The 18,695-nt window shown below is 37.7% G+C and overlaps 1 protein-coding gene across 16 annotated transcripts in view; it reads right to left on the bottom strand.

The window, feature by feature from the left end:
- SORBS2 (sorbin and SH3 domain containing 2) overlaps positions 1–18,695 on the bottom strand; it is a 209,193-nt gene that overhangs the window by 84,429 nt on the left and 106,069 nt on the right. For 12 of the 16 annotated variants that reach the window (XM_058192271.1, XM_058192258.1, XM_058192261.1 and 9 more), the window contains exons 7-8: positions 15,073–15,197; positions 11,406–12,002 (exon numbers count right to left, since the gene is read on the bottom strand). In XM_058192271.1, coding sequence (XP_058048254.1) covers positions 11,406–12,002; positions 15,073–15,197 — 722 coding nt within the window. The remainder of the gene's footprint in view (positions 1–11,405; positions 12,003–15,072; positions 15,198–18,695) is intronic. The other 4 variants (XM_058192270.1, XM_058192276.1, XM_058192273.1 and 1 more) reach the window with 1 other exon arrangement.

Here is an 18,695-nt window from a genome sequence, read left to right as displayed (position 1 = left end):
TCATTTACTTAGCTTATATTGTTTGAGGGTTTATTTAAATTAAGTTTGATTAAGCTTAATTTATCACTAAAATTAGAGGGACTTTTTTTTTTAAAAAAATGGACAACTGCGCCTCCTTTTTAATTGAAATAAACAAAACAAGCTCCAGTTCCTAAATAATGGTTTCAAAGTATGAAAGCAATGGACTGTACACTAGGAGTGTACAAATTACATGCCATTCATTTTGCCATTCTTATAGACTCAATGGCAAAAAGGATCATGATACTCATCCCTTTCATGTATAGGAGAAGTTTATGCCATGAAGAAGAAATGAGAGTGTGCCATTGATAGTGGTCTCCTGACATTTGAATCTGGATAAATGGGAGGAAAAAAGAGAAGCATGTACACATATATAAGTTTTTCCTCTTCAAATTCCATCTCAATAACTGGATGAGGGTGGTAGAGGCAAGAAAAGGCTGCTTGTAACACTAGGGACAAAATGAAATCCTCTGATTTCATTCCCCGTTCAACTCGTGAAAGTTAAATAATTAACTGATATATTAAATATATTAATATATATTTATAAATATTAAATATTATATATGTAAATTATAATTATAATTATAATTATAATTATAATTATAATTATAATTATATATATATATATATATATATATATATATATATATATATATATATATATATATAGTATATTAAAAATATTTAAATTTATTAAATAATTAAAGTGAAAGTTGTTAAATAATTAACAAAGAGGAATGGGTTTACTGCTTATTTAGACTACATGGAAGAAGACAACATGGAACAAACTGTTTCCACTAGCTGAAAGTTTTCACATAGATATCTTTCCAATTTTAAAATATAAATCATTTGGAAACAGAGAGATTTCCAAGAGCAAAAGCCCCAATCCTAAATTTCATGCTCAACTCATACATATTTCTGTAGGGGCCTAAAACTGCTGAAGTCTACATGTCTTGACTCAAAATCAACTTATATTGGATAGATACGTGTGTGTAATATTAATACGCATGAAAGAAAAAGCTATATAAGTACATAATAGAAAATATTTGTGTTAATTAGGTTATTAGTAATTATTCTAATAAACAATTATTAGAAAAGGGATCTAATTTCTACATGAAGAATTTCCTTCTTTCTAAAGGAAATGATTCTTTGGAAAGGAGATGGAAAACAGGGATAAGAGACCTTTTTACTTCGTCTACTCTGAAGAAATTGCTTGGGAGGATCTATCCATATTTAAGTAGCATATGATTACAGGGCTTACTATACATATATTTGCCTCATCAAAATAATTATACTGCACTGTGTATCTGCTTTATATATACACTCTTTTTTGTTTAAGGCAAGAATTTTAGAAGCCATTATTAAACTGAAAGGGTGCAATAAATAATCCTAATGATCTAAGCTGATGATTATAATAAAGGCCTATAATTTACATGTTATAATTAAATAATATATATTATACTGGGAATGAATAAACAAACTGGCACCTTGATATTAATTTTTAATTATCAAAGTCAGCACTAAAGATAAAATGGTTGGTGAAGGACCCATTGGTAGATGCCAGCAGCACTATGAATCATGCATAGATAGGAAACTGCTCTTGATTTTCTGTTATAAGATGTTCCCCAAATTTAGGAATGCTTAGATTGTTTCAAGAAATACAAGTTTTTATATATAATTTTATAAAATAAACAAATGCATATTCTCGCAGAAATGGTGAATGTACAGAAATGTATCATTTAGTATTAGCACAAATGTAGCTTCCCTCAACACCTGAAGTGGTAAAAGAGGAAATGAAGACAAATGTAGCTGAGATGCCATTGTCCAGAAAGTGTGGGAAGCTATGACCTTATAATATTACTAATTACAATTCCCCATGTTCTAAAACTTCTTACACTACCTATGGTGGCTGGGCTGGATAGGAATTGTAGTTCAGGAACATCTAGATGGGTACCGCCCTCATAGCTGGGGATGCAAGTAACAGAATGCTGGTTTACATGATGATCTCTAGATTAGAGGCCCTAGTTTGCATAACATCACATGTACATTTTTAGATTAAAGCTAGCCATTGGTAGGACTTGTCCTTATTAGAAGAGTGCTACACAAAGCATGGGTTTAACAAAGACTATTAACTTAAACTAAATCAACTCTATCTTACTAAAATGTTATTTGTAATAAAAAACCTTGACTGATGAAAGCCAAAATGGATAGTAGAGGTGAACATCTATTGGTCTCTCTGGGGATTAACATAACATAAGAAAGAGGGAGACTGGAATGCAAGAGGAATAAGTGGTAAAAACCATGAAATAAAGGAAGAAATTAAAGAAAATTAAGGGGAATCAGGATTTGAGTGGTGATCTGATTTTATGGAATGTTGATGAATTCATGCAGGGAAACAAAGATTTAAGTTTAATTATGAATAGAAGGGCTGAAATGCATGTCATAAAGTATCAATTGTATGTTATCTTGGTTGTTATGGATGCAATAAAATATTTTCTACAAGACTGTGTTATAGTTGCTTATCCAGTAAATGTTTATAATTGAAGAACAAAATATGAATCTGCAATTATGCAGCATTCTGAATGAATATAATCCAGGGGAAAAATTATTTGTTAGGTGACATGAATTGATGAGTGGGAATGGGACAACAGAGGAAAAAAATTAGGAAACTCCTAAATGAATGAAAAATGTCAAGTGTGTATCTTTTCTTTAAAAAGTGTTTTGAATATATAGGTTAAGTATACATATATTCATAAGTTACAGCACAAGGAATTGATATATATTTTAAATGATTGATGTGATTCTTTAAGATGAATGACTGAAAGAAATGAAGGATACAACAACAACAACAGAATTGGAAGGGACCTTGGAGGTCTTCTAGTCCAACTTCCTGCCCAGGCAGGAAACCCTACACCATTTCAGACAAATGGCTATCCAACATTTTCTTAAAAATTTCCAGTGTTGAAGCATTTACAACTTCTGCAGGCAAGTTGTTCCACTGATTAATTGTTCTAACTGTCAGGAAATTTCTCCTTAGTTCTAAGCTGCTTCTCTCCTTGATTAGTTTCCACCCATTGCTTCTTGTTCTACCCTCAGGTGCTTTGGAGAATAGTTTGACTCCCTCTTCTTTGTGACAACCCCTGAGATATTGGAACACTGCTATCATGTCTCCCCTAGGCCTTCTTTTCATTAAACTAGGCATACCGAGTTCCTGCAACCGTTCTTCATATGTTTTAGCCTCCAGTCCCCTAATCATCTTTGTTGCTTTTCTCTGCACTCTTTCTAGAGTCTCAACATCTTTTTTACATCGTGGCGACCAAAACTGAATGCACTATTCCAAGTGTGGCCTTACCAAGGCATTATAAAGTGGTATTAACACTTCACGTGATCTTGATTCTATCCCTCTGTTTATGCAGCCCAGAACTGTGTTGGCTTTTTTGGCAGCTGCTGCACACTGCTGGCTCATATCTAAATGGTTGTCCACTAGGACTCCAAGATCCCTCTCACAGTTACTACTATTGAGGGTGATGCATTATTTTTATTGTGGGATAGACACAAGGAAAGGAGTGAAACAAATAGAGTGAAAACAAACAAGACTGAAACTATAGGAACAGCAAGAAAAAGTCCTGTAAACTAGAATAATTTATAGAATAATTAATCTATAATAATAGATTAATCTTCAAACATGATGAATGGAAAATTGATATAAGGAAAGATGACTCTTGCTTTGGTTAGGGGGCTGGTCTAGAAGACCTCCTTTTAAGACCTCTGAATTCTATGATTTGATGAAACACAATCGTAACTGGGCTCTTTTATTTATCCCCTTCCTAATAAACCATGTGTGATTTGGGGAGATAAAGGGCAGGTATCCTGATTTGGACAATAAAATAATAAAGTCACCCCAGCATCAATAGCAAGTTCTGCTATTTGTTTGATCCCGTCAATGCATCTAAGGAACAGAATGGACAGAATTAAGTAATGCGTATTTGCTCATATAAACTGGAATCCTTGGAAATTCTGGCTTATTGGACTCGTGATTTGTTTAAATTTTCAGGTTACATGAAAAAAAAGCACTCAGCATACTATTAATGATTTTACAATATATTTCTATACATTTCTTGAGACATAATCTCAGCAGGTGGCAGCACCTTAACATTTGGAAGCAGAACAGGGCTGGATCTGATTTATGTTTGATTCTGAGACCGTCAAGAAATATTATACTGGAGCTGTGGACTAGATTGTCTGGTAAGCTGATCAAATTAGGCAGTAATAGCTTACTACCATGTTATTTTGAATAAAATTATCCCAGAAGTTCTCAGGTTTCAAAGGATTAATAAACCTCACATAATTTGATGGCAGTTAGAATTAGGGATTCCTTGTGTTCCCAATTTATCTCCTACCTTCTCTGTGAGTAGGGGGACTGCAAATTTCATGTAATTTCCTTCATGTCAACTTTCCAAATGCATACTTTTTCTCTCTGAAAAGAATGTAGGTAGCTAGAAGGCAGGCTTTTAGTTGTCCTGTTTCTAATTCTTTCTTTGCTCAGTTTAGATTCCCACTCTGTGGGAATACAAATGACTTCCTCCAATAAAATGTTCAAAGCATTATGAAGTTTATTACTTCTTATAGTATACAGTATCTGCTAGGAAGAGATCAGCAAAAATGATCTACTTGGACCATAGTAACACATAGCAAATATAACCTGTAATTGTTTCCTAGCAATGCATCTCTTATTTATTTATTTATGAAAATTTATATGGCCACCCAACTCACTCTCAGTGACTCTTGGCAGCTTACAGTATGGGTCACCTTCAGATGAAATTATCTTTGCATGAAAATGTAAGGTAACAGTCACATAAGTCTTATATATCAAACAGATAGTACTCTGTAAGATTACTGCTTGGGAAATTATAGACACCAAAGTCCAAAACATAATTCAGAACATACAGAATCTATTTGGGCAGTTCATAGAGTGTTGTTTCTCTAAATATCTACATTGAAATGTTTAGCAGGTTACCTAATAAAATTAAGCATACCAATATGAATGGTTTACAGAGATTGTGGACAATGAATCTCTAATTTTAACATAAAATTCAGACCCACAGTATAGTGCAAGGTAAATAATGACACCACATTGCTGGCCTTGCTTCAAAAGAACAAGACACAAATAAGAATTTAAGATGAAGAAAGTGAACTGATTTTTGTTAATTAATGTATAGAATAAAGCAGCACACAATATTCATCTTTTAACACACACACACACTCACAGACATGGGTAAAAATACCTTGTAAAGAGCTAATCTCAATTTTTAAAAATGTGGTTTATTAGAATGCATAAAAATAATGAGGACAGGCTTTATTTCACTTCAGTAATGGGTGGGAAATGTTATGCTTTTGATAATTATGGAAAACTGGCCTATATAAATACCTTGTGGTGGTGACTGTTGGATATCTTGCATTCTTAATTATGTTTTTTTCTCCAGAAGCTGAACTATTTTATCAGCTGAATGACACTTCCTTTATTGTACATCCAAATCGAAGAGGTGCCTTCTCTATGTTACACACATAAATCTCAATAAGCATCCCAATGATGAGCCGTAAAACTACCTCGGAGACTTCCATACTAATTATGGGATTTAAAAAACTGCATAGGGGCAAATGAACAATGCAACTCAGGAATGCAGAAAATAAACTTACAAATGGTTGTTGCAAAAACTCTACTAATTGTCGTAGCTCCATATGTAATAACTTTGTAGAAGAAACCTCCATATCCCAGAAATATCCCAAGCTACTATTATTAATAGATAATATTTAAATGAGTTTCTTCAAACAATACAGCAATTCTGTAACACAAAGAAATCTTAAATTATGACCTTTCCTTACATGTAGCTAACCAGATAACTATCCTAAAATTGTTTGCGAACTTTAATGGCTGTCTATATGTTTTGCAATGGGTGATTTGTCTCCTTTTCAACTAGCCAGACGATTCATGAGTGGTTTAGCTGCTGATTAAGTAAGAGTGGTTTTCCTTCTTGTTAATGCAATGACCTTCTAAGGGATTGTTGGGAAATATTCTAGAACACTGCATTGTCACTAAGATGACATAGAGGAGCCCCACCAACCCTGGCTAGTATGCCAAACTACTATCAACTACTTCAGTTGATTGTAAAAATCCTGTAATAGTGATTTTTTTAGGAACATGTGTTTATAGCATTACAATAGTTACCCAAACTAGGATAAGCACAGTATTCAACCAGCAAGGTTCATATTATACACATGTGTAATTGTTATATTCTTATGATGTCAGAATGTCCTTTTCATAAAACAATATGCACTTTTGAAAAACCATTAAAAATTTAAAACATTCCATATTTATTTTGTCCTTAATTTATATGGCTTCCTAACTTTGTTTCCCATGTTACGTATGTGATATACATTGTGCCCTACATTTTGTCCTTACATGAAGAATATAAGTACAATTACATGTACAGTTTTTTCTGCCATTTTGTCTTTTTTTTTATTCCTGCCGTGAAGATGTTATTTACCAATGTCTACCAATAATTTCTACTTCAGTATCTTTCAATCAAAGCAGGATATAAAAATATTAAAATATTATATCACACTTGAAAAGCTTAAAATTTAATAATGACAAATTCATATGGATGAATGAACTCGGGCACTTATTCAATTTTACTGAAATAGTGTTGAATTTATCAGATTTTGCCATTTTCCCATCCCACCAAAATGAACAGAAATTGAGAAATTCTTAATGAATATTATGCTTTATTGGGAAATTGGAAAGTGGTGATTCATAGTATACTAAAGTGGAGAAATACACACAAGTGATTCCAGCAATTAGTATTGAATGAAACTGTGATGAATAAACCTTAAAACCTATTTCACTTTATGCAATAAAATGGAAATGCAAAGAGTGTTGCAAAAACTCTACTAATTGTCGTAGCTCCATATGTAATAACTTTGTAGAAGAAACCTCCATATCCCAGAAATATCCCAAGCTACTATTATTAATAGATAATATTTAAATGAGTTTCTTCAAACAATACAGCAATTCTGTAACACAAAGAAATCTTAAATTATGACCTTTCCTTACATGTAGCTAACCAGATAACTATCCTAAAATTGTTTGCGAACTTTAATGGCTGTCTATATGTTTTGCAATGGGTGATTTGTCTCCTTTTCAACTAGCCAGACGATTCATGAGTGGTTTAGCTGCTGATTAAGTAAGAGTGGTTTTCCTTCTTGTTAATGCAATGACCTTCTAAGGGATTGTTGGGAAATATTCTAGAACACTGCATTGTCACTAAGATGACATAGAGGAGCCCCACCAACCCTGGCTAGTATGCCAAACTACTATCAACTACTTCAGTTGATTGTAAAAATCCTGTAATAGTGATTTTTTTAGGAACATGTGTTTATAGCATTACAATAGTTACCCAAACTAGGATAAGCACAGTATTCAACCAGCAAGGTTCATATTATACACATGTGTAATTGTTATATTCTTATGATGTCAGAATGTCCTTTTCATAAAACAATATGCACTTTTGAAAACCATTAAAAATTTAATAATGACAAATTCATATGGATGAATGAACTCGGGCACTTATTCAATTTTACTGAAATAGTGTTGAATTTATCAGATTTTGCCATTTTCCCATCCCACCAAAATGAACAGAAATTGAGAAATTCTTAATGAATATTATGCTTTATTGGGAAATTGGAAAGTGGTGATTCATAGTATACTAAAGTGGAGAAATACACACAAGTGATTCCAGCAATTAGTATTGAATGAAACTGTGATGAATAAACCTTAAAACCTATTTCACTTTATGCAATAAAATGGAAATGCAAAGAGTGTTGCAAAAACTCTACTAATTGTCGTAGCTCCATATGTAATAACTTTGTAGAAGAAACCTCCATATCCCAGAAATATCCCAAGCTACTATTATTAATAGATAATATTTAAATGAGTTTCTTCAAACAATACAGCAATTCTGTAACACAAAGAAATCTTAAATTATGACCTTTCCTTACATGTAGCTAACCAGATAACTATCCTAAAATTGTTTGCGAACTTTAATGGCTGTCTATATGTTTTGCAATGGGTGATTTGTCTCCTTTTCAACTAGCCAGACGATTCATGAGTGGTTTAGCTGCTGATTAAGTAAGAGTGGTTTTCCTTCTTGTTAATGCAATGACCTTCTAAGGGATTGTTGGGAAATATTCTAGAACACTGCATTGTCACTAAGATGACATAGAGGAGCCCCACCAACCCTGGCTAGTATGCCAAACTACTATCAACTACTTCAGTTGATTGTAAAAATCCTGTAATAGTGATTTTTTTAGGAACATGTGTTTATAGCATTACAATAGTTACCCAAACTAGGATAAGCACAGTATTCAACCAGCAAGGTTCATATTATACACATGTGTAATTGTTATATTCTTATGATGTCAGAATGTCCTTTTCATAAAACAATATGCACTTTTGAAAAACCATTAAAAATTTAAAACATTCCATATTTATTTTGTCCTTAATTTATATGGCTTCCTAACTTTGTTTCCCATGTTACGTATGTGATATACATTGTGCCCTACATTTTGTCCTTACATGAAGAATATAAGTACAATTACATGTACAGTTTTTTCTGCCATTTTGTCTTTTTTTTTATTCCTGCCGTGAAGATGTTATTTACCAATGTCTACCAATAATTTCTACTTCAGTATCTTTCAATCAAAGCAGGATATAAAAATATTAAAATATTATATCACACTTGAAAAGCTTAAAATTTAATAATGACAAATTCATATGGATGAATGAACTCGGGCACTTATTCAATTTTACTGAAATAGTGTTGAATTTATCAGATTTTGCCATTTTCCCATCCCACCAAAATGAACAGAAATTGAGAAATTCTTAATGAATATTATGCTTTATTGGGAAATTGGAAAGTGGTGATTCATAGTATACTAAAGTGGAGAAATACACACAAGTGATTCCAGCAATTAGTATTGAATGAAACTGTGATGAATAAACCTTAAAACCTATTTCACTTTATGCAATAAAATGGAAATGCAAAGAGTGTTGCAAAAAAAAAAAAAAAGGGGGGGGGGAAAGCAGCCTGATCCAAAAGTGGTTTTTTTTCATGCTACCAATGGTGCTGGAAGTTATGTGTGCCTTACTAAGGATTTTTTTTTTGGGTGTGTGTGTGTGAAAGAGTTTTGCAAACCTGGGCAACATTTGAAAAGCACTAAAAGTAGCTCTTCACTGGAATGAAATTCTCCAGGGAATAAAAGTAAAAATATGCTCACTTGCTTTTTTGATTAACTGTGTGAGCCACAGAATATGGTATTTTATTCATACCAGTTTCCCAGAGAAAGAACAGCATAATGAAAATGCTCAATTTAACTTTCTGCTTAGATTAATCCCTTCTTGCTCATTTAAACATTTCTCTGTCAGTTGGTACATCAATTTAGTTGCCTTCACTTTTCTGAACAGCTTGACTGGGATCTAAATTGACTCTCCTTTTGAGATGGGAACCCTTGTCAGCAGAAAGTAAAGGAAATTTAGGAGATTTAATTCTGAAGGTGAAAATGGAAAGTGAAAAATTTGGGTTAATACTAAATATGAAGAAAACAACAGTAAATTTAATCCGTAAAGAAATATAGTAGATAATTTCATTTTTTGTAGCTCAACAATATAGATAGAAAGCATGCTAAAGATGTAGAGATTAATTTTCTGGTGTAATGAGATAAGGAATTTAGACAAGAACATGAAGGATGGTGACAGTTAAATTGCAATAAAATATTAGTTACAGCAATAGTCTTTCCAGTTGAAAGATATGAAATCTGGACACTTAAGAAAGAATGGATGAAAGAAAATGGAAACCTATGAATTATGACTCTGAAGTCAGCTGCTAAGAGCTGCATGAATCTCAGGAAGACCAAGTCAACCAGTCTTGAACCAATAAAAACTGACTGCTCATTTGATATAATAATTAAATAGCAGAAACTTTAAAAATATCATGACTGGAAGACTGAGAGAAGAATAAGAGAAGTCAACAGATAACATAAATGAACAGGATCAAAGAGATTACCGGAATGATCTTGGAACAGCTATGAGGCAATTTGAAAGATGATCAATACGATGAGCATTTTTCCATGCAGTCACCAGGCACTGAGTCTGACTCAATGGCATATAACTAATAAACTATTAATCTTAAATTCCTTCATTCATGAAAATTCTTTATGTATTATATCCATTTAACACTGAATTTACTCTTCTGAGAAATAATAAATCTCAGAGTCAGACATTATTAAATACATTTTAAACAGAAAGTATCAAACAATTTTAAAATAAGAAGGGTGCCAACTATTGGACCTATAAAATGACCCAGTTTTTAATCAGTTATACTGTATTGGTTAGTCTACTATTTTCTCATTGGTGCATAAGTAGGAGCTGTTTAAAACTTGTGCTTCTCTGCCAAAAAACCTAACTACTGCAGCAGCCTTAAGCGAAATATGCACACATCCACTAGTGTGCTATTAACAGTTAATTCCTATTCATTCAAAATCAATACACAAAATATTATTCAGTTTGCAACCTTCTCTGGAGAATTGAAAACTTTACAGAGAAATGTCAAAATGTATGTATACCTGCCCTCTTCTCTTTTATTATTTCAGTGCAATAAAAGGAGAAAGGTAAGAGTGTGTCCCTTTTAATAGTACAGATACAGGACACAGACATCTTACACAGCAAAAGTGAAGTGCTGTTCAAAATACTCCTATACCAAATATTTCTGTCAAATGTCATTGATTTTCTAGTTCAGCACAAAATCCTTCTTCTTAATGAGATGCCATATTAGTGTGTCTCCTAACTTTTAAGTGCAAATAACTGTGAGTGAAAGGGATAGATAAATTTTCCATGTAGGCATAGGAGACCAGAGATGTCTATCAATATTGGCAGTGCTGCCAATTAGTGATAATCAGAAAGTTTATGATCTGTTTTTTGGTGGAGTCTCCTTTCTATTGATCACAACTTTGCCCTATCTAGAACACAGGAAAATGTTCTCTTTATATGACTGAAACGTTTTATGTTCTTGGTCTCTCTTCTTTCCTTGGACTAAGATGGACTCAGAATGTATTTTGAAATAATAATAATAATAATAATAATAATAATAATAATAATAATAATAATAATAATAATAATAATAATAGTACAGATTTTTCATTATTATAACAGGTAGTTTTACCCAGGATTTGTGGTCACTGTCAGAACCATGTGAGTACGCTAAAGAGAAAAGAGTTAGATGATACAAGAAAGAGCTAAAATTAAAAAGACAGAGAAAGAGATAAAGATAATATACCACATGGTATTGTGCAGCCGGAGCATCAGACATTTGTTGCATATTTTCTGGTGGCATCTTTGAAGGGTCTGGAGAAAATCTAGATGGATGATGTTGGCATTCAGGTGCTGCTTTACAATCAGGGATGGGGGCTATCTGAATGGAGAGAGATGCTTTGTGTATCTCAGGCACAGGGTTACAGACAGGTGAGGCAGACCTCCGTGGAACTGCTGAGGCACCACCAGGCTCAGGCATTTGCTGTGTATGAGAAGGAACACTACTAGACGCATTCTGTGCCTGAGTTAATTTCAGGGTAGAAACTCTACGTTTCTGAGGCTGTTTGTGGCCTTGATGAACAATAGTTCTAATACCAGCTATTGTTTTTGTGCTAGAAACCGAGGCCAGTGGTTTTGTGCTTTTTTGTGTGCAAGACATTCTTGTGTTAGACTTTTTAGAATAAGTTGTCCTCTGAAGAAACTCCTTGTTAGTAGAGTAGTTCCCATCAGGATATGGCTTAATTTGTTTAGTTGTTACAGAACAGGAGTTACTTCCACTCTTCTTCAGATTAGTTATTCCAGTTCTACCAAAACTTTTTTTCCTAGGGGGTAGGGGGGGTGCCTTATTTGCCAAAAGCATCCACACAACAAAAGAATATTACAGGAGAAAGAGACAAAGCAAAACGTTAGCAGGAAAGTAAACAGAGTTGTCTTTTAAAATCTAGACACTAATAAATGTAAACATTGGCATAGCAATCAACGCTTCTTGAATCAAGCTGCAAAATGCAACATTCCAGAAAACATTTTATTTTGCTAGATGGAAAATTAGCACATATTTATTGACATTTTACATCTCTACCTTTAAAAATATAACATTGAGTCGAATGTAGTTTTTACTTAATTTACTGCAGATAGGATGGCAGCAAAAGCTCTTTTTGTGTAACAACATGATGCTTATAATGGATATAAAATATTTTACTTTTAGAGCAAAACTACTGGTTATCAGAACTGTTAAGGCAGAGAGAGAAAAATGCACATGCATGGGATAGATCATGCAAATAAAACTATTTTGGTGCAAATCTGTATGTGTGTGCATGCACATACCCCCCAAATTATTAATTTACTGATTTACTTAACAATTCTTGTATGCTGCCCATCCTGCACCCTTTAGAGAGCTAACAATGCAAATAGATAAACTACCTTCCAAACTTCAAGTACATATAAATACATATAAAAAATAACTTCCAACAAATACAACTACCATAATCCTGCAAGCCTCTTTCCCGTTAAAGAACACCCATCTCATATACATGATGAAAGAGATAAGTCTTCCATTTCCCCCCCCTGAAGCCTTGGAAAAATAAAGCGGGTAGAATTTCTACTAAGCAAAATTTGACAGAATTCAAAAAGTGAGAATGCCCATCTTTGAGGCCTGTCAAGTGACAATTCTGAAGACCCAGGACCTGTCATGAATTGTCCCTATTTGATCTGACTGGTTTGGCAGAGGAATATAGGAGACTATGGTCCCTTAGATACCAGGTCTGAAGATATGTAGGACCTTAAGAATAATAACTACACCTTGAACCATAGGTGGAAGCCAGCTGTTAATCAATGTAACTTGTAAAGCACCTGGGTAACTTGAATATATTGAGAAACAGTCATTTCCACCCTGGCCACTGCATTCTGAAGCAATTAAAGTTTCTAGTTGTTTTTCAAGGGAAGTCCAATTATAGTGTCTTAGAATAGTGTCATGGCTTTGTCGGATCCGAGTTCGGAGAAGGCGATTGAATTGGGACTGTCCGTTGAGGATGGCATGGTCCCCTCCAAATGAGTGGAAAGTCCAGGGGCTGAGGCCAAGGCAATTCCAGGGCTCTCTGGCAGTGAGGGGAGGGGGCAGTGGGTGCAGGCAGAAAGCTGCCCGCAGCAGCAGATCAGCTGCAGAGGGCCAGTGGGGATGACAGGCTCCAGAACACCTCTGACAAAGAACAGCTTCCTCCCTTGCCTGATCCGCAGGTGGTGAGAGCAGAGTGCAGGGAGGCAGAGAGAGGGTCGTTGAGGCTGCTTGCAAGGAAGCAGCCCCTCCCTTCCTCACAAGGAACACCTGCAGAAGAGTGATTTAACCAGATACTGGGGAAAGGTCTGTTTGTCACAAATCTCTGTTTACTTTGATGTGCACCTTCCCAGCTTTTGTGAATAATGCTTTGTGAATCTTGGATCTTGTTTCTTAGCCATACTTCGGATTTCACTTGTGGACTTTGGCCTTGGCTCTCTGACTTCGAACTCTTGGACAGTGCTCTGGTGTCTGGAACTGTGGACTTGTGTTGCAGATTTGGTATTTGTGGATATTGTTACCTCCTTTGCTTATGGATTGGCTAGGACTTTGGTGGGTCATTTGGCGCTGTGTTAAGTTGCAGTAAACAAACTACTTAATATCTGTCTTGCCAGCGTGATGTGGGGATCAGAACACAAAACTAAATGGGATATAACTAGGACATGACTAACTGTAAGTAGGGTCCCTTGGTCTAGGAAAGACCATAATTGGCAAACAAGTTATACTTGTATAAAAGTCTTCTTCGCTATAATTGCCGACTCTTCCTTAAACAGTTATGCCTCTAATGTCTAGGAGAACTTCCAAATTGTGGTCCACTTCGGAGCAGGAGATTACAGAGACAGAATTTTTTCTGGAATTTGTTAGGCCCAGAAACTCCAAACTGTTTCTTTTTTTGAAGCATATTATTTCAGCAAAACAACTGCTCCTAACCAGGTTGCTGAACAACAACTGTCCCATTTTAAAGACTAAGAATGATGGGCTTGCTGTTTAATGCCGGTGGAAGACATTAGGTCAAATAAGAGGAAGCAGGATTTTTTTTTTTTAGGAAAAGAGGTCTATACCAGTATTTTTAACTCAAAGGACATTTCATAGCTGGATGCTTAGTGTTGTGTCTCGTCCAATCTCACCTCAGCCGGGGTCTTCTTATCTGCTTCCGAACACGGAAGAAGAAATATCTCCAGCCCCCAGCCCTGGCTCCATGCCCAGACAGGCTGAAGAAGAAGAAATACCTCCAGCCCCCAGCTCTGGCTCCATGCCCAGGCAAACGGAGCAACTAGACCCCTCCCCCTCCTCCACAGCATGTGAGCCTGAGGAAGGTCAATTACCAACAGCTGCCGATTGGAGTGACCCTCATGTCAGAAGACTTGATAGGCGGAGGCAACAGAAGGAAGGGAGGGGCAGGCCTGGATAAGTGCTGAGTCATGGAGCCACACCCCATGGCCTATATAAAGGATCTGCTTTCTGGCATTCTCTGAGTCAGGCAAAGTCTAAACATATCTTGCTGAAGTCACTTTCTGGTCTCCGGCCTGCCTTGAGGACTTTGCTAGGACTTTGGCAGAGCTGCAGAGGCACACCTGATTCGGATTTCCCTGACCCGGCCGTCAGCGGAGGAGTGGGACACGACACTTTACTCCAGGAAGCAAATTTAGAGTAGGAGATAACAACAAACTGTGTATAAGTAGTATAATTTTTGTCATACAGCCAAGATATAAAAGTATGTATGTACTGTATGCCTGAGTAATATAAATTAGGTTAGGATAGCATCCAGGAAACATTCATCCTAAGGAATGAATAACCCTTTTTTCCCCTGAAAATATAGCATTGAAAGTGGAAGTGTCGCTGTATACAGCTCCCTGTTTACCTGAGTTGGTGATTTCTTTTCTTGAAGGTTTGGCCGGACACTTCGAAAGCCTTTTGCTGCAAGAGAGGAGCTGCTAGTATCTCCATTCAGTGTCTCTCTACTTCCAATGTTAAATGATCTCCAAGCTTTTATGTGGAAAGAAATCCAAGTAAATTTATTTCTGATACAGAAATCCTTTGATAATGTAACAAGTGAAATCAGTTTTAAGTTTTTAAAGAAAAAAATGATCTTTTTGGGTAGAAGTTGTGGCAGCAATTTGAAAAATGAAAGAATATAAATACATATGATTCAGCATCATAGGACAGACTTTTATTATGAAGAACAATGAGGAGGTGATGTTGGGTTCACCACCATTGTTCAGCTGAGACAAATGACTGTTTTGTCAAGCAGCATCCATAAAACAAAACGGCATAGATGACAGTATGAGTATAAAATCATCATACATGTATCATTATTTGTGCTTCCTTGCCCTCCTCCCCCACCTATGAATGTCCTGACTTTGACTTTCATAATAGTCCTTCTCAGTGGCATCTCCACCAGTTCATTTTATAACTTGACAAAGAATGAAGGCTTTATCTGGAAGTGGGAAATCCATGTTCCATTTATAATCCTGAAATCCCATCATTTGGTATTGAGGAAATCATTAGGGCTCAGTTAAAGAGATGTCAAGAGATCTATCATATGCTTTGAAATAAAGAAATTAGAAGTGGTCATGGAAAATGACAACCATTTGATTTTTTTTCTCCCTTTTGAAGTCATTTCTAAAGTGGAAAATGGAATATTCCTACATTTTGGGCACATTCAGACAGCTGGCTTAATGGGTTGTTGTTTAGGCTATGAGTCCGTTCAAAGTATGGCAGCCTAAATTCATAGTTCATCACTGTTCAACATCATTAACAATGCCACTGAATGGACTTTCTCTTAAGAGTGCTCTATGGAAAAAAGATAAGGTGCTAAATGTCCTTGCCAACAAAAAATTAATAACTTTTCTAATGGAGAATGGAAATAAGACAGATGGCTAGACCAGTGGATGTAATCATCTAGGAGGACCTGATCTAAGGTTGGGGCTATCCATTTCAACTGATGTGACACATCCTGTGAATCGCCTGCAATGGTTGATCTACAATGGTGATACAATGAAAGCCTTCTAGTGAGCTAAGGGGGGAGGAGCAGTCCATGTAAAGCAGGAAAGGTTTTATTTTCCTGTTTTAGTGGAAATTACCAGCCTCCCACCTGGCATGGAGTACCTGTAGCACCTGATGGAGAGAGGTGGGTGATAGAAGCTTGGTCATTCTATCACTACTTTAGTATTTCTTGGCAACTTTAAGGCTGGTGGATTGGAGCCTGGCTGGGGAATTCTGGGAGTAGAAGTCCACTCTTCCTAAGTTGCTACACTGCCATAAATCAGATGGTTCAAATAATTCACAGGGTGGGGTGGAATTGATGAGCAGGATGCTTGGAAGACTGCTTCTAGTAATGTTAATTCACTGTCCTTGCCCTGTTGAAAAAAAATGCCTTGCCAAAAAAGCAAGGGTTTTGGGGTAATGCAGGCATACCTTCCCCACCAGAAAAAAAATCATGACTTGTAAAAACAAGTTTCCCAGCCCTTCTTGTCATCATCATGGTTGCCATCAAACTGCCACACACACTTTGTATGTATCTCAGGCATGGATCACAAGATGGAAAACATCAATTTCACATTGGATCAAAAATCTCTGATGATCTCTACTATGAACTGGGGATTAGAAGAAGGCTTCATCAGGAGGGGCAGCCTTAAACATTAATTATAGCAGCACCCCTCAGAAGAAGATAGGGGAATGTGTGCATTAGGAGGGGAGGGATCCAGCCCCTGTGCTAGTTCGCGACACTATTCCATCTTGTCTGAAGGCAGGGGGGGAAGACGTTCCAGGTTTAGAGGGTTACTCAATCTGTACGGTAAGTGGGAGAGGCAGATATGGCGGGGGGGAGGGGCCGTATCGTGTTGAGGGAGCACGCGTTCGTTGTTTGAGAGCGATCGCGTGCTCCGGCCCCTCAGTCCCGACCCGTTCCCCGGGTGGCCATGATCCTCAGAGCTTGGACCTTCGGCTGATGCTATGTAATGCTCGGTCCGTGGTTAATAAGGCCCCCCTGATTTGTGATCTTATTCAGGGGGAGTCCGCGGACCTTATGGGTATTACGGAAACCTGGTTGGGCCCAGAGGGGGGGGTCCCCCTTGTCGAGATGTGCCCGCCAGGTTTCCGAGCATTCCATCAGCCGAGGGACCAAGGTAGGGGTGGGGGGGTGGCGGGTGTCATTAGGAGGATCTAGAGCCGAGGAGACCACTGTTCCTCAGATTGCCGGCTGTGAATCCTCTATGTGCGATGGGGCTATAGGAATCAGTTGGGCTTGGTGATCGCGTACCTGGCTCCTTGCTACGTGACCACAGCCCTGCCTGAGCTGTTGGAGGTGCTCGCTGCTGTGGCGGTTGAAACCCCCAGACTTATAGTCATGGGGGATTTTAACCTGCCATCAGTTGGCTTGTCATCGACGGCAGCTCGGGAGTTCCAGGCTTCCATGACGGCCTTGGACCTGATTCGAGTAAATGATGGCCCTACGCACTCGGGGGGAGGCACGCTGGATCTGATTTATATCTCTGGGCAGTGGCTTAATGATCTGGTGTTAGATGACTTAGTAACAGAACCAATGTCATGGTCGGATCATTTTCTCCTTCGCCTAGACTTCCGAACCGCCATTCACCACCGCAGGGAGACGGAACCTATACGGTGGTTCCGTCCCAGGCGCCTGATGGACCCCGAGAGGTTCCTGACGGAGCTTGGGCCATTCCCTGAGGAACTGGCCCACGGCACGACTGAGGAACTGGTCACGGCCTGGGAACAGGCCGCGCCCGGGCCCTTGGACCGTGTCGTGCCTTTGCGGCCTCTGACCCGGCGGAGATCTCGTCCGGCCCCCTGGTACTCCGAGGGGCTGAGGGAGATGAAACGCCAGAGAAGACGCCTGGAGAGCACCTGGAGGTCCAGTCGCTCCGAAGCTGATCGGACACTAGTTAGGTCCTATTCTAGGACCTACCTAGTGGCAATGAGGGAAGCGAGGCGTTTCTACGCCTCCACCCTCATTGCGCCGGCAGATAACCGCCCGCCGCCCTGTTTGGGTGACCCGCCTCTCCTACATCAGGAGGTGCGGATGACCCGCTGCAGGGACGAGCCGAGGAGTTTAGCGGTTATCTATACGATAAAATCGCTCAGCTGAGGGACGGTCTGGACCGAAATTGGGATGATCCAAGCGAGGGAGAGGAGGCACGTCTTGTTGAGTCTATTTGGGATGAGTTTGACCCTGTGGCTCCCGAGGACGTCGACAGGTTGTTGGGGGGGCTGCACGGCACGACATGTTTACTGGACCCGTGCCCTTCCTGGCTGGTACTGGCCACTCAGGCGGTGACACGAGGCTGGCTCCAGAGGATTATCAACGCTTTTTTATTGGAAGGGGTTTTCCCTGCCGCCTTGAAAGAGGCGGTGGTGAGACCCCTCCTTAAGAAGCCCTCCCTGGACCCAGCTATTTTGGGTAATTATCGTCCAGTCTCCAACCTTCGCTTTGTTGCGAAGGTTGTAGAGAGTGCCGTGGCGCGA

The sequence above is a fragment of the Ahaetulla prasina genome, chromosome 8 (assembly GCF_028640845.1).
Source record: "Ahaetulla prasina isolate Xishuangbanna chromosome 8, ASM2864084v1, whole genome shotgun sequence".
NCBI classification, from domain to species: Eukaryota; Metazoa; Chordata; class Lepidosauria; order Squamata; family Colubridae; genus Ahaetulla; species Ahaetulla prasina.
Note: the sequence above shows the minus strand (reverse complement) of the source record. Positions and strands in the feature narration are given on the sequence as shown.